This window comes from Oryzias latipes, chromosome 20 (genome assembly GCF_002234675.1).
Source record: "Oryzias latipes chromosome 20, ASM223467v1".
Lineage (NCBI taxonomy): Eukaryota > Metazoa > Chordata > Actinopteri > Beloniformes > Adrianichthyidae > Oryzias > Oryzias latipes.
The window spans coordinates 4,867,234-4,887,883 of record NC_019878.2 but is presented as its reverse complement, the minus strand read 5'-3'; the positions used below and the strand labels follow the sequence as shown (position 1 = coordinate 4,887,883).

General features: G+C 47.9%; 1 protein-coding gene across 8 annotated transcripts in view; it reads left to right on the top strand.

Annotated features, from left to right (window-relative positions):
* The window catches only part of LOC101171448 (histone-lysine N-methyltransferase 2C), a 54,052-nt gene extending 34,138 nt beyond the window's left edge, over positions 1-19,914 (top strand). For 5 of the 8 annotated variants that reach the window (XM_023950184.1, XM_023950188.1, XM_023950187.1 and 2 more), the window contains 36 exons: positions 1,131-1,441; positions 1,518-1,654; positions 1,729-2,157; positions 2,234-2,586; positions 2,713-2,809; positions 2,886-3,209; positions 3,325-3,439; positions 3,511-3,577; positions 3,660-3,723; positions 5,261-5,493; positions 5,640-6,029; positions 6,242-6,349; positions 7,356-8,207; positions 8,392-8,640; positions 8,711-8,881; positions 9,224-9,385; positions 12,138-12,273; positions 12,444-12,561; positions 12,644-12,819; positions 12,894-13,006; positions 13,080-13,217; positions 13,296-13,409; positions 13,482-13,577; positions 13,662-13,865; positions 13,940-14,067; positions 14,139-14,334; positions 14,403-14,612; positions 14,687-15,060; positions 15,238-15,350; positions 15,518-15,654; positions 15,913-16,040; positions 18,101-18,302; positions 18,384-18,500; positions 18,673-18,746; positions 18,827-18,935; positions 19,017-19,914. In XM_023950184.1, coding sequence (XP_023805952.1) covers positions 1,131-1,441; positions 1,518-1,654; positions 1,729-2,157; positions 2,234-2,586; positions 2,713-2,809; positions 2,886-3,209; positions 3,325-3,439; positions 3,511-3,577; positions 3,660-3,723; positions 5,261-5,493; positions 5,640-6,029; positions 6,242-6,349; positions 7,356-8,207; positions 8,392-8,640; positions 8,711-8,881; positions 9,224-9,385; positions 12,138-12,273; positions 12,444-12,561; positions 12,644-12,819; positions 12,894-13,006; positions 13,080-13,217; positions 13,296-13,409; positions 13,482-13,577; positions 13,662-13,865; positions 13,940-14,067; positions 14,139-14,334; positions 14,403-14,612; positions 14,687-15,060; positions 15,238-15,350; positions 15,518-15,654; positions 15,913-16,040; positions 18,101-18,302; positions 18,384-18,500; positions 18,673-18,746; positions 18,827-18,935; positions 19,017-19,109 — 7,038 coding nt within the window. In that variant the 3' untranslated portion in view covers positions 19,110-19,914. The remainder of the gene's footprint in view (positions 1-1,130; positions 1,442-1,517; positions 1,655-1,728; positions 2,158-2,233; positions 2,587-2,712; positions 2,810-2,885; positions 3,210-3,324; positions 3,440-3,510; positions 3,578-3,659; positions 3,724-5,260; positions 5,494-5,639; positions 6,030-6,241; positions 6,350-7,355; positions 8,208-8,391; positions 8,641-8,710; positions 8,882-9,223; positions 9,386-12,137; positions 12,274-12,443; positions 12,562-12,643; positions 12,820-12,893; positions 13,007-13,079; positions 13,218-13,295; positions 13,410-13,481; positions 13,578-13,661; positions 13,866-13,939; positions 14,068-14,138; positions 14,335-14,402; positions 14,613-14,686; positions 15,061-15,237; positions 15,351-15,517; positions 15,655-15,912; positions 16,041-18,100; positions 18,303-18,383; positions 18,501-18,672; positions 18,747-18,826; positions 18,936-19,016) is intronic. The other 3 variants (XM_023950186.1, XM_023950183.1, XM_023950185.1) reach the window with 3 other exon arrangements.
* The last annotated feature ends 736 nt before the right edge of the window (positions 19,915-20,650 follow it).

The following is a 20,650-nucleotide window of genomic DNA, read 5'->3' as shown; positions in this document are numbered from 1 at the left end:
ACATTCTCACTCCCAACTGGTCATGGATGTATTTTCGGGACTCCCTCCGCCTCACTTTTTGACGTTTTGGGTGTCCCCAACTTGCTGTTTTTGATGTGCTGCCTGTTCCCATTAAATCAGGGTTCCCCAACCTCCAGGCCGCAAGCCAGTACCGCACCGCAGACAAGAAAAAAAAGGCATACGCTGCTTTTTTTGGTTTGTTTTTTTATTCAGAAGGAAGTTTCATTTAGGAAAACCACCGGATTCTGTTCACCGCATCCGCCTGTCTTGTTGCGTCACGTGACATAAAACGCAAAGTTAGAAGCCCAAAGCAAAAGTTTAACAAAAGCCAAACAAATAGTCTTTGGAAAGTTTCTTTAGGGAGAAAAGAGCCAGTGAGGAAACTGAATAAGAGCCTGCGACTTCAAAGAAACGTAAAGCGGCTGTTTACAGACAAAACCAGGAGTCTTCCTTGACGTAAGAATTTCTGGAGACAGTTGTTTCCACGTACCTGGTCGCTCTGCATAATATGCGGCGACTGACTCTCTAAGGTCTCGGATAATAGCACAAGAATAAAGATGCAGACATATGCAGATTCATGTTTATATTATTTTTTAGAGAAAACCAGTATTACAACAGTTACATGATCTTATTTTGCTTTATTTATCCATCACACCTTTAAAGTTGGACGCAGCTGAAGTTAGCGTCCTGTTGTTAGCATCCACTTTGACAGTAAGGGAAAATTCAATCAATTAAAGTTTCTGATGTGAGGAAACTTGTAAAAGGGACACAGGAATGTTTCCTACTAAACAGCTGAATTAAGCTGGAATTTCCAGTTTTGAAATGCAATCCTGATAGAATGAAAAACTTCAAACGTTTGCTCATATGGACATTCTGTTTTGAAGAAGCTTTGAGGGCTCGTGGAGCCTCCTTTCATCTGGTTTTCTTGGTGATGCCTGCTATTGTCCTGGTAGTGTTCCTGTTCCTACCTAAAAATATATTACACTGAATATTTAGACATCATTTTTTTTCTTCCGGACCTTAACTTCAGGAAATGTTTTTCAAGTGGACCTCTTTAAATATTTGTTTAAAACTCCTGTCTGAGAAATGTTCTGATGTTCTTCTGTTGTCTCCCCACCCTCCATCACCAGCGTCAGCGGCTCCGGCAACTTCTCTTGTGGCAGCAGCAGCAGAAGAACGCCCTGCGACAGGAGAAAGCTCTGCAGGAACCCCCTGCTCCTCATAGTTGGAGTCAGGACAACTCCTCCAGCGCTCCTACAGCAGCCGGGTTTGGCCGTCCTCCACCCCCCTACCCTGGCACGGTGAGGCCATGTGGGCCTCCTACCCCCAGATTCCCCACACGTTTTCCAGTGGAGCAGCAGAGCGGGTTCACCTCAATGGAGGATACATTCCCAAGGCAGAGCATGCCCAGAGAGCTGGCTGTTAGACCACCAGATGTGAGGTAAGAAGAAGAGCAGAGCCTGTTCCAGACCTTGTGGGACCTTCAGTTTTTACAATTGTTCTTTGCTGTTGTCCAGATTTGGAGCTTTAACAGGTGTCCAGGAGTCTCTACTGCATCACCCCCAGGGTCAGGCAGAAGGGCATCCTGTCCAGATGAGGAGGCCCGCGGACTTCAGCAATATTCACCCAATGATGGGCACCAACATGATGCCAGGTCAGAACAGCGCCACCTACTAATAATCTGGAAAACACAGATTAGAAGTCCTGAACCTGGTTCTCTCCCTTTAGGTCTTCCCCAGCCTTTCATCCCTCGCCCCCACCCAGTCCAACAGCACAACATGCCCTACATAGAACTACGACACCGCGCTCCAGAGAGCCGCCTGAGGCTGCCCTTTCCCCTTTCTGCCACTCCAGACCTCAAGGGCCCACTCCTTAACCCTAGAGACCCCCACACTGCCATGGTCCGAGCTGGTCACGGTCCACTCCGGTTGGGGGACACCATGCTTGGCCAGCAAATGGTGATGAGCGGAGGAATAGAACAGCTGAGCCAGCAGCACATGGCTCACTCTGTGGCTCTTGGTCAGAGTGGAGAGACGACGATGCCTGGTCCTGATGGGATCGAGCACCTGGATGGGGAGGACTCTGCTGTAAAGGACTTGGAGGATGTGGAAGTGAAAGATCTGGTTGACCTGAACCTAAACCTGGACCCTGAAGATGGTACAAACAGCTTGGTTTAATATTTGGAGCTAGGTGAACATGAGGAAGAAGCTGATTGTGTTTCTGATCTTCACAGGTAAAGAGGACCTGGACCTTGGGCCAAATGACCTACACCTGGATGACTTCCTTCTGTCTGGGAAGTTTGACCTGATTGCGTATGCTATGGACATGGTTAATGAGGAGCTGGACCTTGGAGAGCCAGTGGAGGAGAAGGAGGGGCGAGAAAAGAGAGACGGCAGCGGCAGCTCCAAGAGAACTGAGAGCCACGCCCACTTGCCGGAGAAGGTGAAGCAGGAAGGGGAGGGGGCTATGAAGACAGAAAGTGGCAGCGTCCTCTCAGCAGCTCAGCTTCCTACAAAACATCTGCGGGGTCCTGCTCCCCCTGGAGGAGAAGGAGTAGAGACTGGACTTCCTGGGGTTGTCAATAAGGTATGGGGGGGGGGGGGGGGGGGGGGGGGGGGGGGGGGGGGGCGGCATATCCGATGCATTTCTCTTTGTGTTTGAATGTGTCAGCAGTTAGCTAGCTTCATACTCACGATGAACATCTCCACCCAGGACAAGCTGGAACACTCTGGTAGAGTTGCAGGTTCAGGCCTCCAGCCCCTAGATCCGCCTCCACCCACAGGCATGGCCAGGGCCCCCCTCCCTGCAGGTGAGCTCATTATACTGTTATCGATACATCAGAGGTCAAATTTTGCACCTAACTTTCCCTCTGGTTACGTCTTCAGGTCATCCACCTGTTTTTCAGCAGCAGAGACCCTTTACACCCTCCCCCCACCCGCATACTAATCTGGGTGGCACCTCTGGACCTGCCCACCCAGTGCCTGTTCAGCCTCACGTCTTACTGACTCCACAGAGCCAGCCAGCGTCCTCCACCCAGGCCCAAACGCAGTCACAGAACCAGAACAAAGCCAGGCCTCTGCTCCTGGAGGAGCAACCGCTTCTCCTGCAGGACCTGCTGGACCAGGAGCGCCAGGAGCAACAGCAGCAAAAGCAGATGCAGGCCCTGATCAGACAGAAGCCTGCCTCTGAGCCTGTGCTGCCCAACACGGGTAAGAACTGAGCAGGGTCTGACCTGGACCCCTCCTGAAGGTCTATTTCATAAAGCAAGGCGGAGATCAAATTCAGCACCAGTCCCAGAACCAGGCGTATGTTTTATTCTTGCAGCAGACTTTGACTCCATACCAGACCCCATCATGAAGGCTAAGATGCTGGCTCTGCAGGGCATCAACAAGGTGATGAGTCAGGGGAGCCTGGGCCTCAACCCTATGGTCATCAACAGGTACCACCATTCTCCAGGATGTTGTTCAGACTTTGCACTGAGAGCTAAACCTCTTTGTTCTCTAATGCCAGGTTCCAGCAGGCTCCAGTGGCCCCTGGCCCTGAGGGGCCTCTTCAACCTCCTCAGGTGGTGCCACAGGTAAGACAGCCCACCACACTCACTTGTGGCCTGTTATTGAAACCCATCTAATGTTTGGGGTGCTGACTCAACTTTTCGGCAGGATGGAAAGCTAAACCCTCAACTGGTGCGACGTAACCCCCCCAGTTCTGGCTCGGGCTTCGTCAGTGAGTACAATCCAAGCTGCCATGTTTTTGTGTGTCTGCAGGCGATAGCAAAGGGAAACTTTGTTCTTACATCACCTCCTGCACAGTGGGGAAAAAACGGTCAAATTGGGACTGCATTTTTCATTTAAGATTGTCCCAAGATTTCAGAATCTCATTGCAAATGTATCCATATTTTTTTCAACACAGCAACTTTCTCCAATCACTGCAAATTTGCTACACTTTGTTCCAGACGTTTTCATTCCATCCAACTGGATCAAGTATAGAGGCTCAAACATAAACGTCATCTGTCTAACCAGTCAAGCGTGTTGAACGTTCTTGCTTCCTGGTGACTGTGATCCTGACATGGGTCATAAAATCTCTCATCTACAAACAAGAATCGCAGCTAGACTTTGTCTCACAGTTTATAACTGCTATTCATGGGAGTGGAGCTAAAGTTTTATGAGGCACAAACCAAAGACGATGAATTTCTTAACTATGAAACAAACGGGACTGAAAGTTCTGCTTAAAATCTGCAGTCGTGTGAATTTGCCGGATTTGTGAAATTACTGTGTGTTAATTTACTGCATGCGTGGAATTTACAACGTGCGTGAGTTGACAGCGTGTGGGAATTTACCAGTCATTACAATATGTAAACAGAGTAGGGAACACCTTTTAACGTGCTCACACTGTTTTTTCAACGATCTTCATGTCATAAACACTCATCAGTACCGTCTTAGCTGTCTTGTTGCCAGTAACCGCCTTGCAGCATGTTTCTACTGCACCAAAGCAGCAGTAAAAAGTGTTGTACTTGACGTTGATAGATGTTCAAAATCGGTCAGCGATAAATTGAGTTTGAATCAGTAAACGTTCCCAACAAGGATTTCACAGCGCAGGACTTCCATAAAATCTGCCTTTAGGTGCATTGCTCTGCCCTTGTATTTCCTGGCCAGTGACTGAAGTGGTCTTTAGTCACATGGTTTTGTTTACAAACTTTGGTTTGAAACAGAAATGCTAGCTTGAAAGGCAAACAGACAAACACAAGGTTCAGGACTCAATCCAGACCAAATTAAGTTGACTCTGTCCAGACCAACTGACTTTTCCAATCTGAATACACTCTGAATCTGAATCATGACTGTGCTGAATGATCAATTCAATTTTAGACCTCCAATACATCTGAAAAAATGCAAATGAAGACCAAATATAAGTAATGACAAAATAAATGAAAGAGAATTGGGGCTAAGTGACAAAAAACTAAACGGAAATAATGGATTTTTCCTTAAGATAAAAAGCAAAAACCTTTTAAGTTACTTTTTATGTAAACTTTTTAAAAAACTACTAAAACCTCAGTGTGTCAACTTTTTTTCTTTAGTTAAAATAATCATTTCTTAACATAAATATAATGTCTTGTGTTATTATTTAAGGAAGAGCTTTAAAGTTGCACAAACGTCAGCTCAGCAATTACTAATGACCACAGCTTTGCAGTTTTCAAAATAAGCTTGTTTGATGTTTTAGAAACCAAACTGGAGCAGCTCTGAACTTTTGCCGTATTTCCTTTCAGACGAGTCTCAGCGCCGTAAATATGAGGAGTGGCTCGGGGAGACCCAGCAGCTCCTGCAGATGCAACAGCGCCTCCTGGAGGACCAGATCTCCACCCACCGCAAAGCCAAGAAGGCTCTGTCTGCAAAGCAGAGGACCGCTAAAAAGGCAGGACGAGCCTTTGCTGAAGAGGACGCAGCACAGCTGCGCTACATCAGCGAGCAGCAAGGGGTGGTGCAGAAGCAGCTGGAGCAGGTAGGAGCCTTTCTCCATCCCACAGACTGCTTTCTTATTCACTGACCACTGCTGCTGTCCCCATTCCTGAACCTGTAGTTCCAGGTCTGGATTTATTTTGAAACGTTGTCTTTTTTATATTTTTAACAAAGTTTTTCTGTGTCCAGATCCGGAAGCAGCAGAAGGACCACACAGAACTGATTGAAGACTACAAGAACAAGCAGCAGAGACCGCTGCCGCTCCCTGAAACCCCTCAGAAAACACTCCCCCAGCCTTTAGCACCAATACCACCTCACCAAGGAGGCCCCACACAGTCCCGCCTTCCCAATGCCTCGCCCGGATGGAATCCAGGGGCGGGGCCTCCGAGACCAGTGGGACAGAGGATGCCGCTTCATCTGCCCCCTCAGATGACACCAAGGCTGCCTAATAACCCACAGACAGCCTCAACCATGGTCCCTCCTCTTACACCTCCCACAGCAGCTTTCACTGCAGGGCCTCGAGGTCCTGCTGGAGGGCTCGGTGGAACCTCTGGGGATGGAACTGCACCCACACCTCAGGTAGGTCTAAGCTGTAGATGCAAGGGTGATGGTGTGTGGACTTCTTCATCATTTTTGAGCATTAACCAGAAACTAACACCTGATTGACCAGCATGTTTTAATGAGACATCAAAACATGCTCAACATCTGTCTGCTGAGTGAATGCAGCACTCTGTTCTGTACAAGGGGACTTGAACTGTTCTTTAAGCTGACTTTATACTTTCCACCACCAGGTAAAGTTTGACGACAACAACCCTTTCAGCGAGGGTTTCCAGGAGCGAGAAAGGAGGGAGCGCCTGAGAGAGCAGCAGGAGCGACAGAGGGTCCAGCTGATGCAGGAGGTACAACTCCAGAGCAGCAGAACCTCTTGGTTTTAGTTCTCCCAACAGCACCACCTCTTAGATACGTTCACAACAAACGAGATTTGCACAGCAGGGGTGTCCAGTTTCAATGTTAGATCATTGTACAGTCATGACCACAGGTCCCTCGGCGTGATTTGAGCATCAGGCGCATCGTGTCAGTCCGTCAGGTGCTCAGCTTTGGCCCATGACGTGTTGATATAATGTAATTAGAGTCCAAAACCAACATGGAGGAGAATCTAATCATTTTCTTCCCAACTTTATATTTTTCTTATTTGTATCAAGACAATAATAAAAAGCTCCACTAATTTTATTTTTATTTGTTTTTTCCTCCTCTGACTAATACGGGTCAGCAAGTCATCAAACTGGGTCACAGAGACACAGGAATAGCACTAAAAGCGGCCGTCATTCAGACGCAGCTTCTGCAATAGATGGTGAACATCACCGTACTGGAGAGAGCGAATTTCAAGCAGCGCTTGGTGTGAACGCAACGTTTTTCTTGAGGGCAGCAGATTCAGGGTATTTGCCGGATGGAAACATTTGTGGGAATGCAAAGGTTAAGGAGGAGCTGTAACAGGACGAAAGAACGTCTTCTTAGCTGTGAAATGTTTACAACTGGCAGCTCAGCAGAGATCAGTGTGTTCGGACAGCAGTGAGTGTTCAGCTTTCGTCTGAACTCTTTAATCCTCTGATCTCGTTCCCAGCAAACATCTGTACTCAGTTTTTGCAGAGTTCTAAAGAATGTTAAATGTAAAACTACACATTAAAGCGTCAGACAGGAGAGCGTCACGATGCTTGATGCATATGTGTTTGTTAAAGGGTAAAATGTTAGACCGTGCTCATTCAGTCATAAGCTTGTTCCAACATAGAGAAGTTTCATTTGTTTCTCTTTGACTTCTGGCATTCACATATAAAACCAGAAAGTTAAAGTGGAGGTTCTTATCCCTGTGAACCCGGTCTTACCTGACACTGAACTTGTGTATCTCAGGTGGAGCGGCACCGGGCTTTGCAGAAGAAGCTGGAGCAGCAGGACTTGGAGCCTTCTGGATCTGTGGCTAAAGGAGTATCCTCCACCCCTGGTGGGGACGGTCTAACCCACCTCACCTTCCTCAGCTCTGAGCCTGGACTGGACCTGCTGCAGTCCTCGTCTTCATCGTCCAGAACAACACTGCAGCATCAGGGGCAGGCAGGTCGACCGTTTCCCCCGCAGACGGGCCTCCAGCAGGGCTTCACAGGGGAGCGCCTTCATCCTGGACCTCACCCGGCTGCAGACCTGATTTCTGGACAGACCTCAGAGGGAGGCAGGGATGTGGCTTCATCCCTCCAGAACAGACAGAGGCTGACGGCCCTCCCTGGAGCCACAGCCCAGAGCCAGCGCCTCACTGCAGCCACACCAATGACCCCCTCTCAACCCCAGTGCCACCACTTTGAACATGACTCGTCCTCTTCCTCCCCCTTGAACCCCCCACCTTCATCCTTCCCATGTGCTGCTGGAAGCCCCGCCTCCCTGCTGCAGATGTACTCTGACATCACCACTGAAGACAAACCAACGAAAAGGAGCAGGAAGAAGGAGGGAGAAGATACAGCAGGAGGGGCCAAAACACCTTTGTCACCACACTCTGACATCACTGCCCCACCCACACCTGCTGTCTCCGACACCTCTTCCTCCACGCCCACTCACCAGGCGGAGACTCAGTTCCCTCAAGGCTTCCCTGGTCTGGCTCCATCCTATGAGCTGGAGCGGCAGCTCTCAGCGAGCAGCGTGGCCCAGAAGAGAGCTCCTGTTACTGGCATGGATATGCAGAGAGGCGGCCTGTCTGCTGCTCTCCTGGAGGTCAAGGTGTGCACTTTCATAACAGCACTTTTCGTTACCTACTTTGTGGTACTAGGTAGTACTGTGTGGTACTTTTTAGTCCAGTCCAACAATATGTGTAAAAGTACGGCTCACAAGAACACAACAGCCCTTAAAAAGCAATAGGGTTAGTGCTGTACCTGTCCTGGGTTCTGAAGTGACTCTGATCCAGCAGGAGGAGTGCATGGAGATGAGGACGTGTGGAGGAGGAGTGGTGAAGATGGAGGAAGGCGGCGGAGATGGATTCTCTTCCTCTCTTCAGGGAGGAGACCGTGGAAAGGAGCTGCTCAGACACCTGCTCAAGGAGAAGGCATCGCCTGCCAGCACACCTTCACCTACCAGACATGCTCCACCCCCTGCCTGCCGCCAGCTGTCCAATGACAGCCTGCGCTCTGAAGAGGAGGAGGGACCAGGCTCCTTGGTAAGGACCCAGTTGAGTGAAAGTAAAGAACCCGAAGTATTTTTGGGGCTGAGGCAGTGACTTCTTGCAGGTGCTGAGGGACAGTTCTGGTGCAGAGCTTCTGAAGAAGAACCAGCGCTGCAGGAGACCAGCCCGACCCGACAAAGACAGAGCCCCCACCAAGAACAAGAGAAGAAAGAAAGAAGAGGAGGAGAAAAGTCTGCACTCGTCTTCTGACCCTCTTGTGACACACCTCAGACAGGTGAACCCACATCTTTTCAGTTTTTCAGCCACTCGCTCATTTGACCAAGCTTTCCATAAATCTGAAAACTCATCCATTAAAGTGAAAATTATTTTAATATCGTTTAAAAATCCTTTGCTTTTGCTTTTGGAATATTTTGGAATTTTCATTTTCACCAGGCAAAAACTGGAAAAAAGCACAAACTAGACCTAAAGAAAAGCATACGTTTGCAGAGGGGGCTGTAGCTGTAGCCTTGATCATTCGGTTATTTTTGTTTGGTATAAATGGGTGTGTAGAAAAAATACACACATGCAGTGTCCATTTGTATGTTAGGGTCGTAATCAATCTTGTTTTCTCTTCCAGCTGTCGATGCTGCCCCTTATGGAGCCAGTCCTGAGGGTGGATCTGAGTCTGTTCCCCCCATATGGCAGCTCCTCGCTGGGCAAAGACTCCAGGCTGACCGGCTCCTTTGGAAACGCCTGCCTGGACGGAGTCACTGACTTTTACTCCCAGCTCATATACAAGGTACTGATGCTGCAAGGGGATGACGGGGCGGAGCTCTGAGGATTTCAGCAGAAAAACACGGGAAATCTGACAATGCACACAGACCGTGTCGCATGTTTTTTTTGAGTATTCCCTTTATAAATACCCACCTACTGTCAGTTGCGCGTCAACACAGGTGTGCTTTTCCTGACATAAATTGCCTGCATGTATCAGCAGCTTTGGTCAGCATATCAGGAAACATCAACAAGCAAAAAGCTGATTTTTGTGTGTAGTTGAGTTGCTTCCTCAGATGCAGAATCCTGCAGCAGGAAAAACAAGGGGCAATTTCTACTCCAAGGTTGTGTCTGAGTTCCTTCTCTGATCTCAGTGTGCGCTATATAGCTCACTAAAAAGTCCTCTATAAAGTGCACTATATAGTGCATTCGCCATTTTGTGCAGCTGTCCGAATCTACAATTCCAAAAGACTTTCCCAGAAGTCTGTGAAAAACCAGTGTGCATCGATGCTCACTAGATTGGCGAGTAGACCACAATGCAATGTGTTTGAATGATTTTCAAGTGAAAAAGCTATTTTTAATTTTTTAAAATACATCATCAAAAGTTTCCGCAACAGAACACTGTGACTTCATAAAGGATCTTCGTAAAATGTTCACAGTTATTAGTTTTTTACTTTAGTGACGTCCTTTTCTGTTTATAAAAGTAGTGAGCATGCTTTTAAAATCCAGGGTACTAGATAATCCCGCACCATATGTTTTTTTACGTAGTAGTTATGGATTAGGGAGGGAATTGGGGCATAGCCCTAATCTATCTGCAGCGTGTTTTAAGTCGTTCACAGATGATCCTCAGAGAGCATCTTCTGTCACAGCTTCATCAGATGTAGAGCTCTGAGGCTGTTAGATCATTGATTCCAATATAATTGTAAAGGATTGCAGCCTTAACTCTTCAACTGTTTATCCAATTAATGTAATTCCAGTGGATTCTGAAGCGAATAAAAGCAGCCTATCATATCAGCCCATGGTGGGGGGGTTCAGGGCCATTACTGATTATTAGTAGTCATGAAGGCTGATAACTGATATTTGGAGCTGACGTTTAAATGAATTTAGATTAATACAAACAACAACGATTAACTTTATTTTAAAAAATAGTTTATAAAAAAGCAAGCAAATATATCTCCTAAAAGTGCAATAACAGGCTCAGCAGCATCTTTAATAACTGTAAAAAAAAAATTTAATGAATAGTTGTCTGAAATGTTTCATAATAAATAAACTTCAGCATAAATTAAATAAAATAAAAAAAATAAAAAAGCAAAGATGTTCTGCAACGAAAGGACTTCTTCTGGGCTGGTAAATTGCACAGACCTCGCTGAAGATGCGCTCACTGAGGACGGATGAAGGTGGGTGCTTTGTGTCTTGTGGTGGCGCTGAGCTGGGGAGGGAGGGGCCATAGTTACACCTGAGAGCAGATGAGGCGGCCCTCATTGCTGGTAACATGACATGCAGAGTCACTTCACAATACTAGCAATGAGGGCCATTGTCACATCAATGCACCCTCCAGAACTTCTCCACTGGAGAACATTTGTCTCTCTGCCGTGTTTGAGGACTCTGCAAACAGTTTCAGCTTCTCATTGGCTCTGCCTCTAACGTGTGCATGCTTTGCATAACCAGTCGTATGGCGCCAAATGCTGGAGACAATGAGGTGCGGTTACATCTGAGCCAAAACAAAACAAAACTTCAGCACTGCCCCGTCGGATTAAAAAAAAGGCTGATATACATCAAAATGTACCATTGTCCGGGTGAATACTCTATTCTGATTGGTTGCTGGGTGTGGATTAAAAAGGGATAATGGACAATTATGATGTACACCTAAAAAAGAAGTTCCGGTCACATACCCCAGATGTTCTATATCACTGCGCTGGCTTCATCATCTGGACAAACGAGCGTAATGGGGGAACTTTCTCTCTGATCTGATGCTTTATTAAACCCATTGTGATGATCAGCCGATCACCTGTCATGTCAGCTCAGTCATTACTATGACAACACGACGCATCACGTACCAATTGGCCCGCTTTTTGTGAAAAAGGTATTTCAACCAAAAAACAAGGATTAAGTACTAAAAATGTATTTAATATTTATTCCTTTTGTGACTATATTATGAAAGGGATAATTAAGAGACTTTGTGAAAGCAACAATTCTCTGCGTCGCAACAGACAGTTCAGGGTTCCGCGTCCTTTTATTTATTTCTGATAATGGACACTTCGTTTGTCATTATGCCTTACTAAACAAGTATTGGCGGTGATAATCGCGTGGCCGATAATCGGTCGACTCCTAGTGCAAAGCTGATCTGAACATGGCGTTTTTCTCTGCATCTAAAGTAGCTAATTCATGCTGATGGCAAGAGGGTCGAAGGGTTACAGTAGGTCAAAGAGCCTTTGTTGTTTAGGTGTCGCCGGGGACATCTCCGGTGTTAAAGAGTTAAACTATCAACTCTCTGTGGATTTCTACAGCAGGATGAAAATCTGCTCTAAAGACGTGGACTTTTCCTCTACAGATGTTCTTTACAAATACTAATTATTGTGTTAAGTTTTAGAGTTCCACATTCAGACATTTTTTTGTGTGTAGATGTTTGTAGACACAAAGCCCCCAGTCTTCTGTGCAGATCTTCTCATGGCTGCTTGTTAAGCCGTTTTATGGTTAAAGTTTGGTTCAGTTCTGCACTGATGCTGAGGTTAATCTAAAAACTCACTTTTCTCCCTGTTTTCTCTCTGACCCCTCCTCAGCAGAATAACTTGAGTAATCCCCCCACGCCTCCAGCCTCTCTGCCCCCCACCCCTCCACCCGTGGTCAGACAGAAAATGGTGAACGGTTTTGCCAGCACAGACGAGCTATCCAGGAAAGACGTGAGCGAGCAAGAAGGTGAGGAGAACTTTTACCCAGAGCTTTGTCTGAAAGGCTTGTGTGACGTTCAGGTCCTATTAAGCAGTTATCCATTTGAGCTCATAAGTATGCACAGAGCCCTCAAATTCTAGGGACTGGAGGTATTCAAAGGCACAGCAGCTCATCACAAATTCTTCTGCTGGCTGCAGTTAAAGGACCTCTGAAGCAGAAAGGGGACGGGCTTCAGGCTATAAACCCCCCCTCCAAGACTGTAGATGTCCCAGCCTCCCTCCCGACCCCGCCGCATAACAACCAGGAGGAGCTCCGGTACGCTTTGCTCTATTCCAGCAAGTCTCCAGCTGGTCCACTAGTGTCTCTCAAGTCCTCGTCTTTTGCGTTTTATCTTCAGGGTCCAGGACTCCTCTGAACGCAACAGTCCGGAGGGTTTTGTGCCATCGTCATCTCCGGAGAGTGTGGTGGACATGGAGGTGAGCAGGTATCCTGACCTGTCTTTCATCAAGCTGGAGCCTCCCTCACCCTGTCCGTCACCTACCTTACCCATCACGCCGTGTGCTGGGGGCAAAGGTCAGTGAGCCTCCATAAAGAAAGCTGCTTCTTTGTTCTTGCCCCTTACTCACTATGTGTGTGCTTGTGTCCAGGCTCCGCAGTGAAGCAGGAGGTTAAAACGGAACCAAACCATCAAACTCCACTTCCCTGCTCTAACACAGACCTTGTCGCCATAGCGATAACTCTCAACCCTGTTGCAGCTCAGGTAAGGTGTTGTCTCTCAGTCTCCTGAGTGACTGGAGCTCCTCCCTGCTAATCACCTCATTGCCTTTATGCAGAACGTTCAGGGTGTGATGGCGGCGGTGGCGGAACTACTGCGGGTCCCCGTGCCCGCCAACTTTCAGCTGAGCCGGGCTGCCGGCCCCGAGCAGAGCTCTCTGGCCTTACTAGCCAGAGTGCGTGTGCCGCTCCCACAGGTGAGACCGGTTACTATGGTGATGTAGGGATGCAACGATGTATGGGGTCTGACCTGGGGTTGTGCAATGTTTGTACAGGCGGCTGTGGGCTGCAGAGCACAGAGACCTGCAGCAGGAAGTCGACCTCAGTGTTGCATTCACTGCAAGGCGGTGCTGGGAAACAGACTTCATGTGGTCCAGGAGTTCAAGCAGGTCTGACTGCAAAGGAGAGTAACCCTCCACCCTCCATTTGTTAAGCAAGAGGTGACTGTGTGTTTGTTACAGGACGGCCTGTCCAAGCCTGGATCCAGTTTGATGTTCTGCAGTCCAAACTGTTCTGCCTTATACTCCAACCTGCAGTCTCGTCCCACAGGCAGCAAGGTGACGCTCTGCAGAAGTTCATGGGTGACACCGGAAAGGAACACAGAAGTACATCCCCCATAATGCATTTCTGTATGTTTCCAGCCTGAGGTGCCCGAGCTGCTGTCTGGGACTGATCACAACCCTTCCAGTAGAGCACAGCACCAGTACACCAACAACATGTCATCGATCGCTGTCCACTCCCTTCCCCACAGCTTTTCTTTTCCCCCCTCCTCCTCCCCTCCTCCTTCTTTCCCTCCTGCGTCTGCCATCACTATGGAAACGCAGCCTCGCACAGATAGCCTCAAGGTGGGTGGGATCATTGGAATGAATCTTGAAAGTTGGACCTTGTTTGGTCGTCTATTCAACGGTGTGATTGACAGGTGAAGGTGAAGTTGAAGCCCCACCCTCGGGCGCTTCCACCTGGTGAGGACTCGCCGACATGTCGACATGGAAAAAAGATGAAAACTTGCCGGTGGAGGCGCTGGAGCGTTAGCATCACCTTCAGCAGGTATGTGTTGGAATGTTGCTATCATGAAGGCGTGAGGAGTGCGGCTCAGCAGGGGGCCTTTCTGTGTGCAGGGGTCCTTGTGCTCCCAATGAGGAGGTTGCCATGCCGACAGAGGAGGAAGTGGATGTGCTGCTGCAGAAACTGGGCACATGTCTGCGCCCTGATTCTTTACCCAAAGACCAGCGGCGCTGCTGCTTCTGTCACCAGCAGGGGGATGGACAGACAGACGGCCCAGCCAGACTCCTCAACCTGGACCTGGACCTGTGGGTGAGTATACCAAATCCGGGCAGGCTTCGGTTCGATCTGCAGCCTTGTCTGACACTGCTGTGTTTCAGGCGCACTTGAATTGCGCTCTGTGGTCCAGCGAGGTGTACGAGACTCAAGCCGGCGCCCTCATCAACGTGGAGCTGGCCCTCAGGCGCGGCCTGACACTACGCTGCGCTTTCTGCCACCAAACTGGGGCCACCAGCGGCTGCAACCGCCTCCGCTGCACCAATACCTACCACTTCACCTGTGCCCTGCAGGCCCACTGCACCTTCTTTAAGGTGACATTCACGTGTTCTCTTGAGTTCCACTCACCTACCTGACAGTTGCAATCATCACACCTTACCTCCCTCAGGACAAGACCATGCTGTGCCCACTTCACAAGCCCAGGATGGTTCCTCTCGGTGGAGACAGGTCATCCAGCTGCTCCCCCTCCTCCACACCAGGGGTCATCTCTGACCCCATGGTGCTCTCTGACCCTTACGACTCGGAGCTGCGCTGCTTCTCCGTGTTTCGCCGTGTGTTTGTGCAGCGGGATGAGGCACGGCAGATCGCCGCTATTGTACAGCGTGGCGAGCGCCAGCACACCTTTCGCGTCGGCAGCCTGCTGTTCCGCACTGTCGGCAGGCTCCTCCCACATCAAATAAGCACCTTCCACAATGAGACCGCCATCTTCCCTGTGGGTTACCATGCCAACCGCCTCTACTGGAGCATGCGCCACAGCAACAGGTAAGTCTTTCTGAGCAAACCAGCATGGACCACATGCCTGTTGTCTGGTACCAGCAGGAGCCCCTTTATTTTGAAGGGTAATAATACAGAACAGAGCCTCTCTTTAGCCAAACGGATCAGTGCAGTTTGAAAAGGTTCTGTTTGAATCAGCTGATGATCTGATCCGTGTGTCTGCAGACGCTGCAAGTACATGTGTCACATTGAGGAGGTCGGGGGTCAGCCGCTCTTCAAAGTCAAGGTGGTGGAGAAGGGCTACGAAGACCTGGTTCTGACTGGACCTTCACCAAAAGGTGAACATCACCACATAGGACCTGCAGAGATGCTCCTCTCACTTCTGCTCATTGATATTTAAGGCGGGAGGGTTAAAAGTTCCTGCAAAAGCTAACAGAGATGTTTCTTTCTTTTCTGAATGTCCCTCCTGTTTGCTTTGGATCCTCTCCTGACTGTGTCTGTGCAGCTGTGTGGGACCAGATTCTGGAACCTGTGGCTCAGATGAGGAGCTCCAGTGGGACCCTGAAGCTGTTCCCAGCATACCTGAAGGGAGAGGATCTGTTTGGTCTGACCACGTCTGCAGTGAGCAGGATCATTGAGTCTGTACGTGGTCACGCTTCTCAAACACTCTCAACAGCCCCTCAGCTGGTTCTTGTGTGTGGTTCGAGTTTGTCCTGAAGATTCAGAACGACAGGAACATCCCTCCTTTGCTTCCTGCAGATAAGGCTCAGTATTTACACTGAGCTCTGACCAGATCTCTTCTTCTTTTTCATGATTTCTGTAGATATCTATATGCTATATGCAGTGATGTCATGTTAACTCGGTTTTCCCTGATGTTTGACCCTGTGCTCTATCCCGCAGCTCCCCGGCGTGGAGGCCTGCGAGCGCTACACCTTCCGGTACGGCAGGAACCCGTTAATGGAGTGGCCTCTGGCCTTCAATCCATCAGGCTCGGCTCGTTCTGAGCCCAAGCCTTGTCAGGCCAAAAGGTATGACCTCACTTTCTGTTTATTGTAGCTGCTGTCATAACTCATTGCTCAAGAGCGGCTGTGTTATTCCCCAGAAGAGCACGGAGGCAACTGCTGCATGGAGCCGGTTCCAGCAGTAGTTGTGGCCTAAAGTCCAGCTCCGTTTCTTTGTCCTTTCACCACTTAAGCTCCACCTCCCGGCTCTACATGATTTCTCAACAGGGACCAACTCTGCTCGCAGAGCTAAACCACTTCCTGTTGGTTTGGTCAACTGTCGGGGGAGGGGTTACCTATCAACAGATGAGCATCAAATGTCTGAAACTCATTCTGAAAACCTCCAGAGAAACTCATTTCTCAGACAAGGGGGGTCAGCAGAGGAGCTCCAGAGTTCCAAAGTGTTTAATATCCAATCAGGCAATCTGGTCAAGGTTTTAGAACACTTCTGTAGTCCAAAAAGGATTATGTTTAAGTCTGCTTGTGTCTCAAAGAGGCAGGCAAACCCCTGAAAGTCATTCCTGCAGATGTTCCAACTCTTGATTACTTAAACATTGAATCATGAAACAGGAACTGAATGTGGATTCTAAAGCTTGATGAGCGTCAGCTGAACAGCTGCTGTAGTTTGTCTTTTTCTAAAAAACATCACTTTGGTAGAAAGACGGACCATCAGAACACTGGAAGATCTTTCAGACGGCGAACCTTAAGAACAATGAAGGTTTCAGTGAGAACTTTTCTTTCAGCATCAAAGGTGGTCAGGAACTGGAGAACCTCTGACAGGAAGAGGTCAGAGTCAAAACTCAATCAGAAATCTCCCCCTACATTTAGCCCTCCGAACGGAGAGTTATGGAAAAATAGTGGTTCTGTCCGAATTTCGGATCTTTGAGCTACATAGTGCTGTCGTCATTTTGTAGTGCTGTCCAAAATCGAGTGCCCTAGAAATTTCCCAGAAGTCTCTGCGAATCATGTGTGCATCGATGCTCACTAGATCGGCGAATTTTATTTTATTTTCAGAAGACAATGGATTCATAAATATTTGTCACAAAACGCTCATATCAATTAGATTTTGACTTTGTGAAATTAATGTGGTCATATTTGGCATTTAAAAAATAAAAATAAGGGGGGGGAAATGGTGTCCGAATTGCTTTTAAAATCCAGGGCACTACATATTGCAGCACGAGATAGTTTTTTTAGTAGTTAGGGCTTAAGGGTGGGAACTCGGACACGGCAAATGTCTTTGCATTCGGACGTTACTCCCGCTCTATGATGTCATCAAAAGTCGCCGGTCAGCTACGTTAGCGCAGAGCTGCTAGCGCTCAGAAATACATAACATCAGTTTTATAACTTTAAAAAGGTCTTGCTAAAACAAAAAGTCAGTAATAACGTTTACATGGAAACTTCTTTGCGTCAGAAAAGAGAAGTGCTTTTCCTCTGCGGCACAGCGGACCACCCTTGAAGTATTTGGGACAACTTTACCCCCCAAATACCCCTACAATTGGAGGGGTAGGGAGTAGGGGAAGAATTTGAATTTAGCCCTGGTTTCTGAGAGTCAAATCACAGAAGAACAGCTTTAAGAACTGTTTAGTCAAAGAAAGACAGCTTCAGGTTGAACTGTGGAGTGAAGACTTGGAGCTACAAGTCTCTGAGGTTCAAGTCTGCAGGAAGGTTTTGCCACAACCTCAACCAGACAAGGTTTACTGGAACTGGAAACACTGAAGACTGAAAGATCCATAAACCAAAACTTTGCATTTTTGGTTCATCGGGTAGAATTATCAACAGCTAAGCACGGAGGAGGAAGTGTGATGGTATGTTGTTCTCCATCGTTGTTCAGCTGGAGAAGCCTTCAGAACAAACATTTCCACAGCTTTCTGCATCAGGACAAATAATGACAAATGTTTCAGTTTATTGTAGAAAGAACTCTGCACTCAGTGAAAGAGTATTTTTGATGGACTGGATACCATTTAGAGTGCTTCTAGAGAAAACTACATTTTCTTCCATAAATTCTTCTCATGACTTCCATTTGTCCCATCCTTTGATTAAAAACTGGAAACAGTGGAAGGGAGACTGACGTCTGCTTCTCTCTTCAGGCCCTACTTGCTGACCAGCGTTGCTCCCAGGTGTCAGGGCTCTGTGGGCGCCATTGTGGGCGCCGTCCCTGGAGTCATCTCTCTTTCGCCAGGGGAGTCGGTGGCTGCCGCCCATCAAGGCCGCCACTCCAAGGCAGCTCAGTACCGGCGCATGAAGGCCGAGTGGAAGAGCAACGTGTACCTGGCCCGCTCTCGCATCCAGGTGAGACGTCGACGGCTGCTCAGAGGAAAGGCGGGAACCGCCCCCTGCAGGACAGAAACTTAACACTACATGTGTGTTCAGGGTCTAGGGCTGTACGCCGCCAGAGACATCGAGAAATGCACAATGGTCATCGAGTACATCGGCGCCATCATCAGGAGTGAGGTGGCAAACCGTAAAGAGAGACTTTATGAGTCTCAGGTACAACACACACACACAGATGGGTGTTTGTTTCCACAAACATCAGAACCTGGTCCTCATTTGGGTTCCACTACAGAATCTGTGCAGTTCCCTGTCCTTCCAAAACCTCGGCTGCTCCAGCAGCTCTGATCCCCTCCCCCCTTTGTCTAACTCCAGTTCTGCTTCTGTGTAGAACCGAGGCGTCTACATGTTCCGGATCGACAATGACTACGTAATCGACGCCACCATCACTGGTGGACCCGCCAGGTAAACGCCGCTCCCGCTGGGCTGCTGCTGTCCCGTTGATTGGTTTTAAAACAGGGGGCGGGGCATTGTGTGATTGACAGGTACATCAACCACTCGTGCGCTCCCAACTGCATCACAGAGGTGGTGAATGTGGAGAAGGAGAACAAGATCATCATCAGCTCCTGCAGGCGCATCCAGAGAGGAGAGGAGGTGTGGAGGAGGCGCCTGTCAATCAATACCATCAACCAATCGATGATGGCGATGATAACCTTCTCTGTTGATCCTCCACAGCTTTCCTACGACTACAAGTTTGATCTGGAGGACGACCAGCACAAGATCCCATGTCACTGTGGAGCAGTGAACTGCCGCAAGTGGATGAACTGAACACACACAATCACACACACAATCGCACACACAGGCAGCTCTCTCAGCTCTCTCCTTGGTGGGCGGAGCTTTTCTCTGATTATCAATCAATAATAATACTATAGCTGGTCTGTTTGATCAGAGATGTTAATAATATTAATCATGGTGGGTTCAGTGACAGATGAGGGATGGATTATATGTATTGTGGGTGGGGCATGGACAAAAGGGGCGGTGCTCAAGAAGAGGCTGGTCCTCTGTGTAAATGGTGTAAATGTGAGTCTGAACTCTGAAACAGAATGTCGTCCTTTAACTTGCACTAAAACAAAACGACAAACACAAACATACTTGATTCCACAAGTCGCTCCTCCTCCTCTTCCTCCTCCTCTTCCGTGCGTTTAATTTCCTGTAAAATAAGAGATTTTGTCTTTTGTATTTATTACTGAATGAAGCTATTTTCTAATCCTGAGGTGTGTTTAAGGCCCAGAGTGGCAGCATGTAAATATCTGTACTATAAAGTTTAGACTTCACTCTGCTAAAAGCCACGCCTTCATCCTCACCTCAACCCAGGTTGCGCTGTGATTGGACAGTTGTGACCACGCCCCTCATCTGCCTTTGATGGTTTTTTTCTGTGTTGGGGCTGCAGGCGGCGCAGAGGCCTCCTGCCATGTACATACGAGGGTTTAACGTGTACAGACACAATATGAAGCCTTGTTTTTGTTTTTTAATTAATGGATGTAAACAAAGTGATGTTTTTCTTTTGTTTTGGGGAAATATGGTGAATCTGATTTAGAATCATTTACAGAAAATAAAATATTTTACATCTGAACAAGCTGTGTGTTTGAATATTTGAGAGGGTTCAGCTACTGTGGTGCAACAGCCATGAATCAGAAGTCAGTCAGTCCTCCAAAAAAAAAGACCTTTATTTCCTAGGTAGAGCGGTCGACCTCTGGGGCAAAAGGGTTAAGTCAGGTTCGCAGGTTTGGTTCCTGCCTTTGACATGTGTCAAAGTCTCTTTGGGCAAGACACTGAACCCTCATTACTCCTGGTGGTTATCGATTGGTGTCCTAGTATTCACAGCAAAGGTGTGTGACTGTGACTGTAAAGCGCTTTGGACTTTAAGTCAATTTAGTCCTATATTGGTAAACGCCATTTACCATTCTGTCCTTTTTCTCCAGTCCAGAAATGAGGCAGCAGCGATGGTGGAAACTCCTGCTAACTGGGATTCAGTCTATTTTCTGCTGAGGTAGAAACTGGACTTGCTTTGGTTTTTATCTATAAACAAGTCCTGTTTCTTTATTTATAAAGCACTTTTACAAACAGCAGAGGCTGACCAAAGTGCTTAACAACAATGAAAGATAAACCAAAACAGCAATCTAAAATAAACAACATAATGCAAAAGTACAGAAATCAATAAAATCACCAACTCACACTGAGCTAAAAGCCAGAGAGAAAAGGTGAGTTTTCAACTTGGATTTAAAATCATTCAGTGAACGGGCCTGCAGAGGCAGCTCATTCCACAGGCTGGGGCCAGGAGCGGCAAATGCCCCATCCCCTCTGAGTTT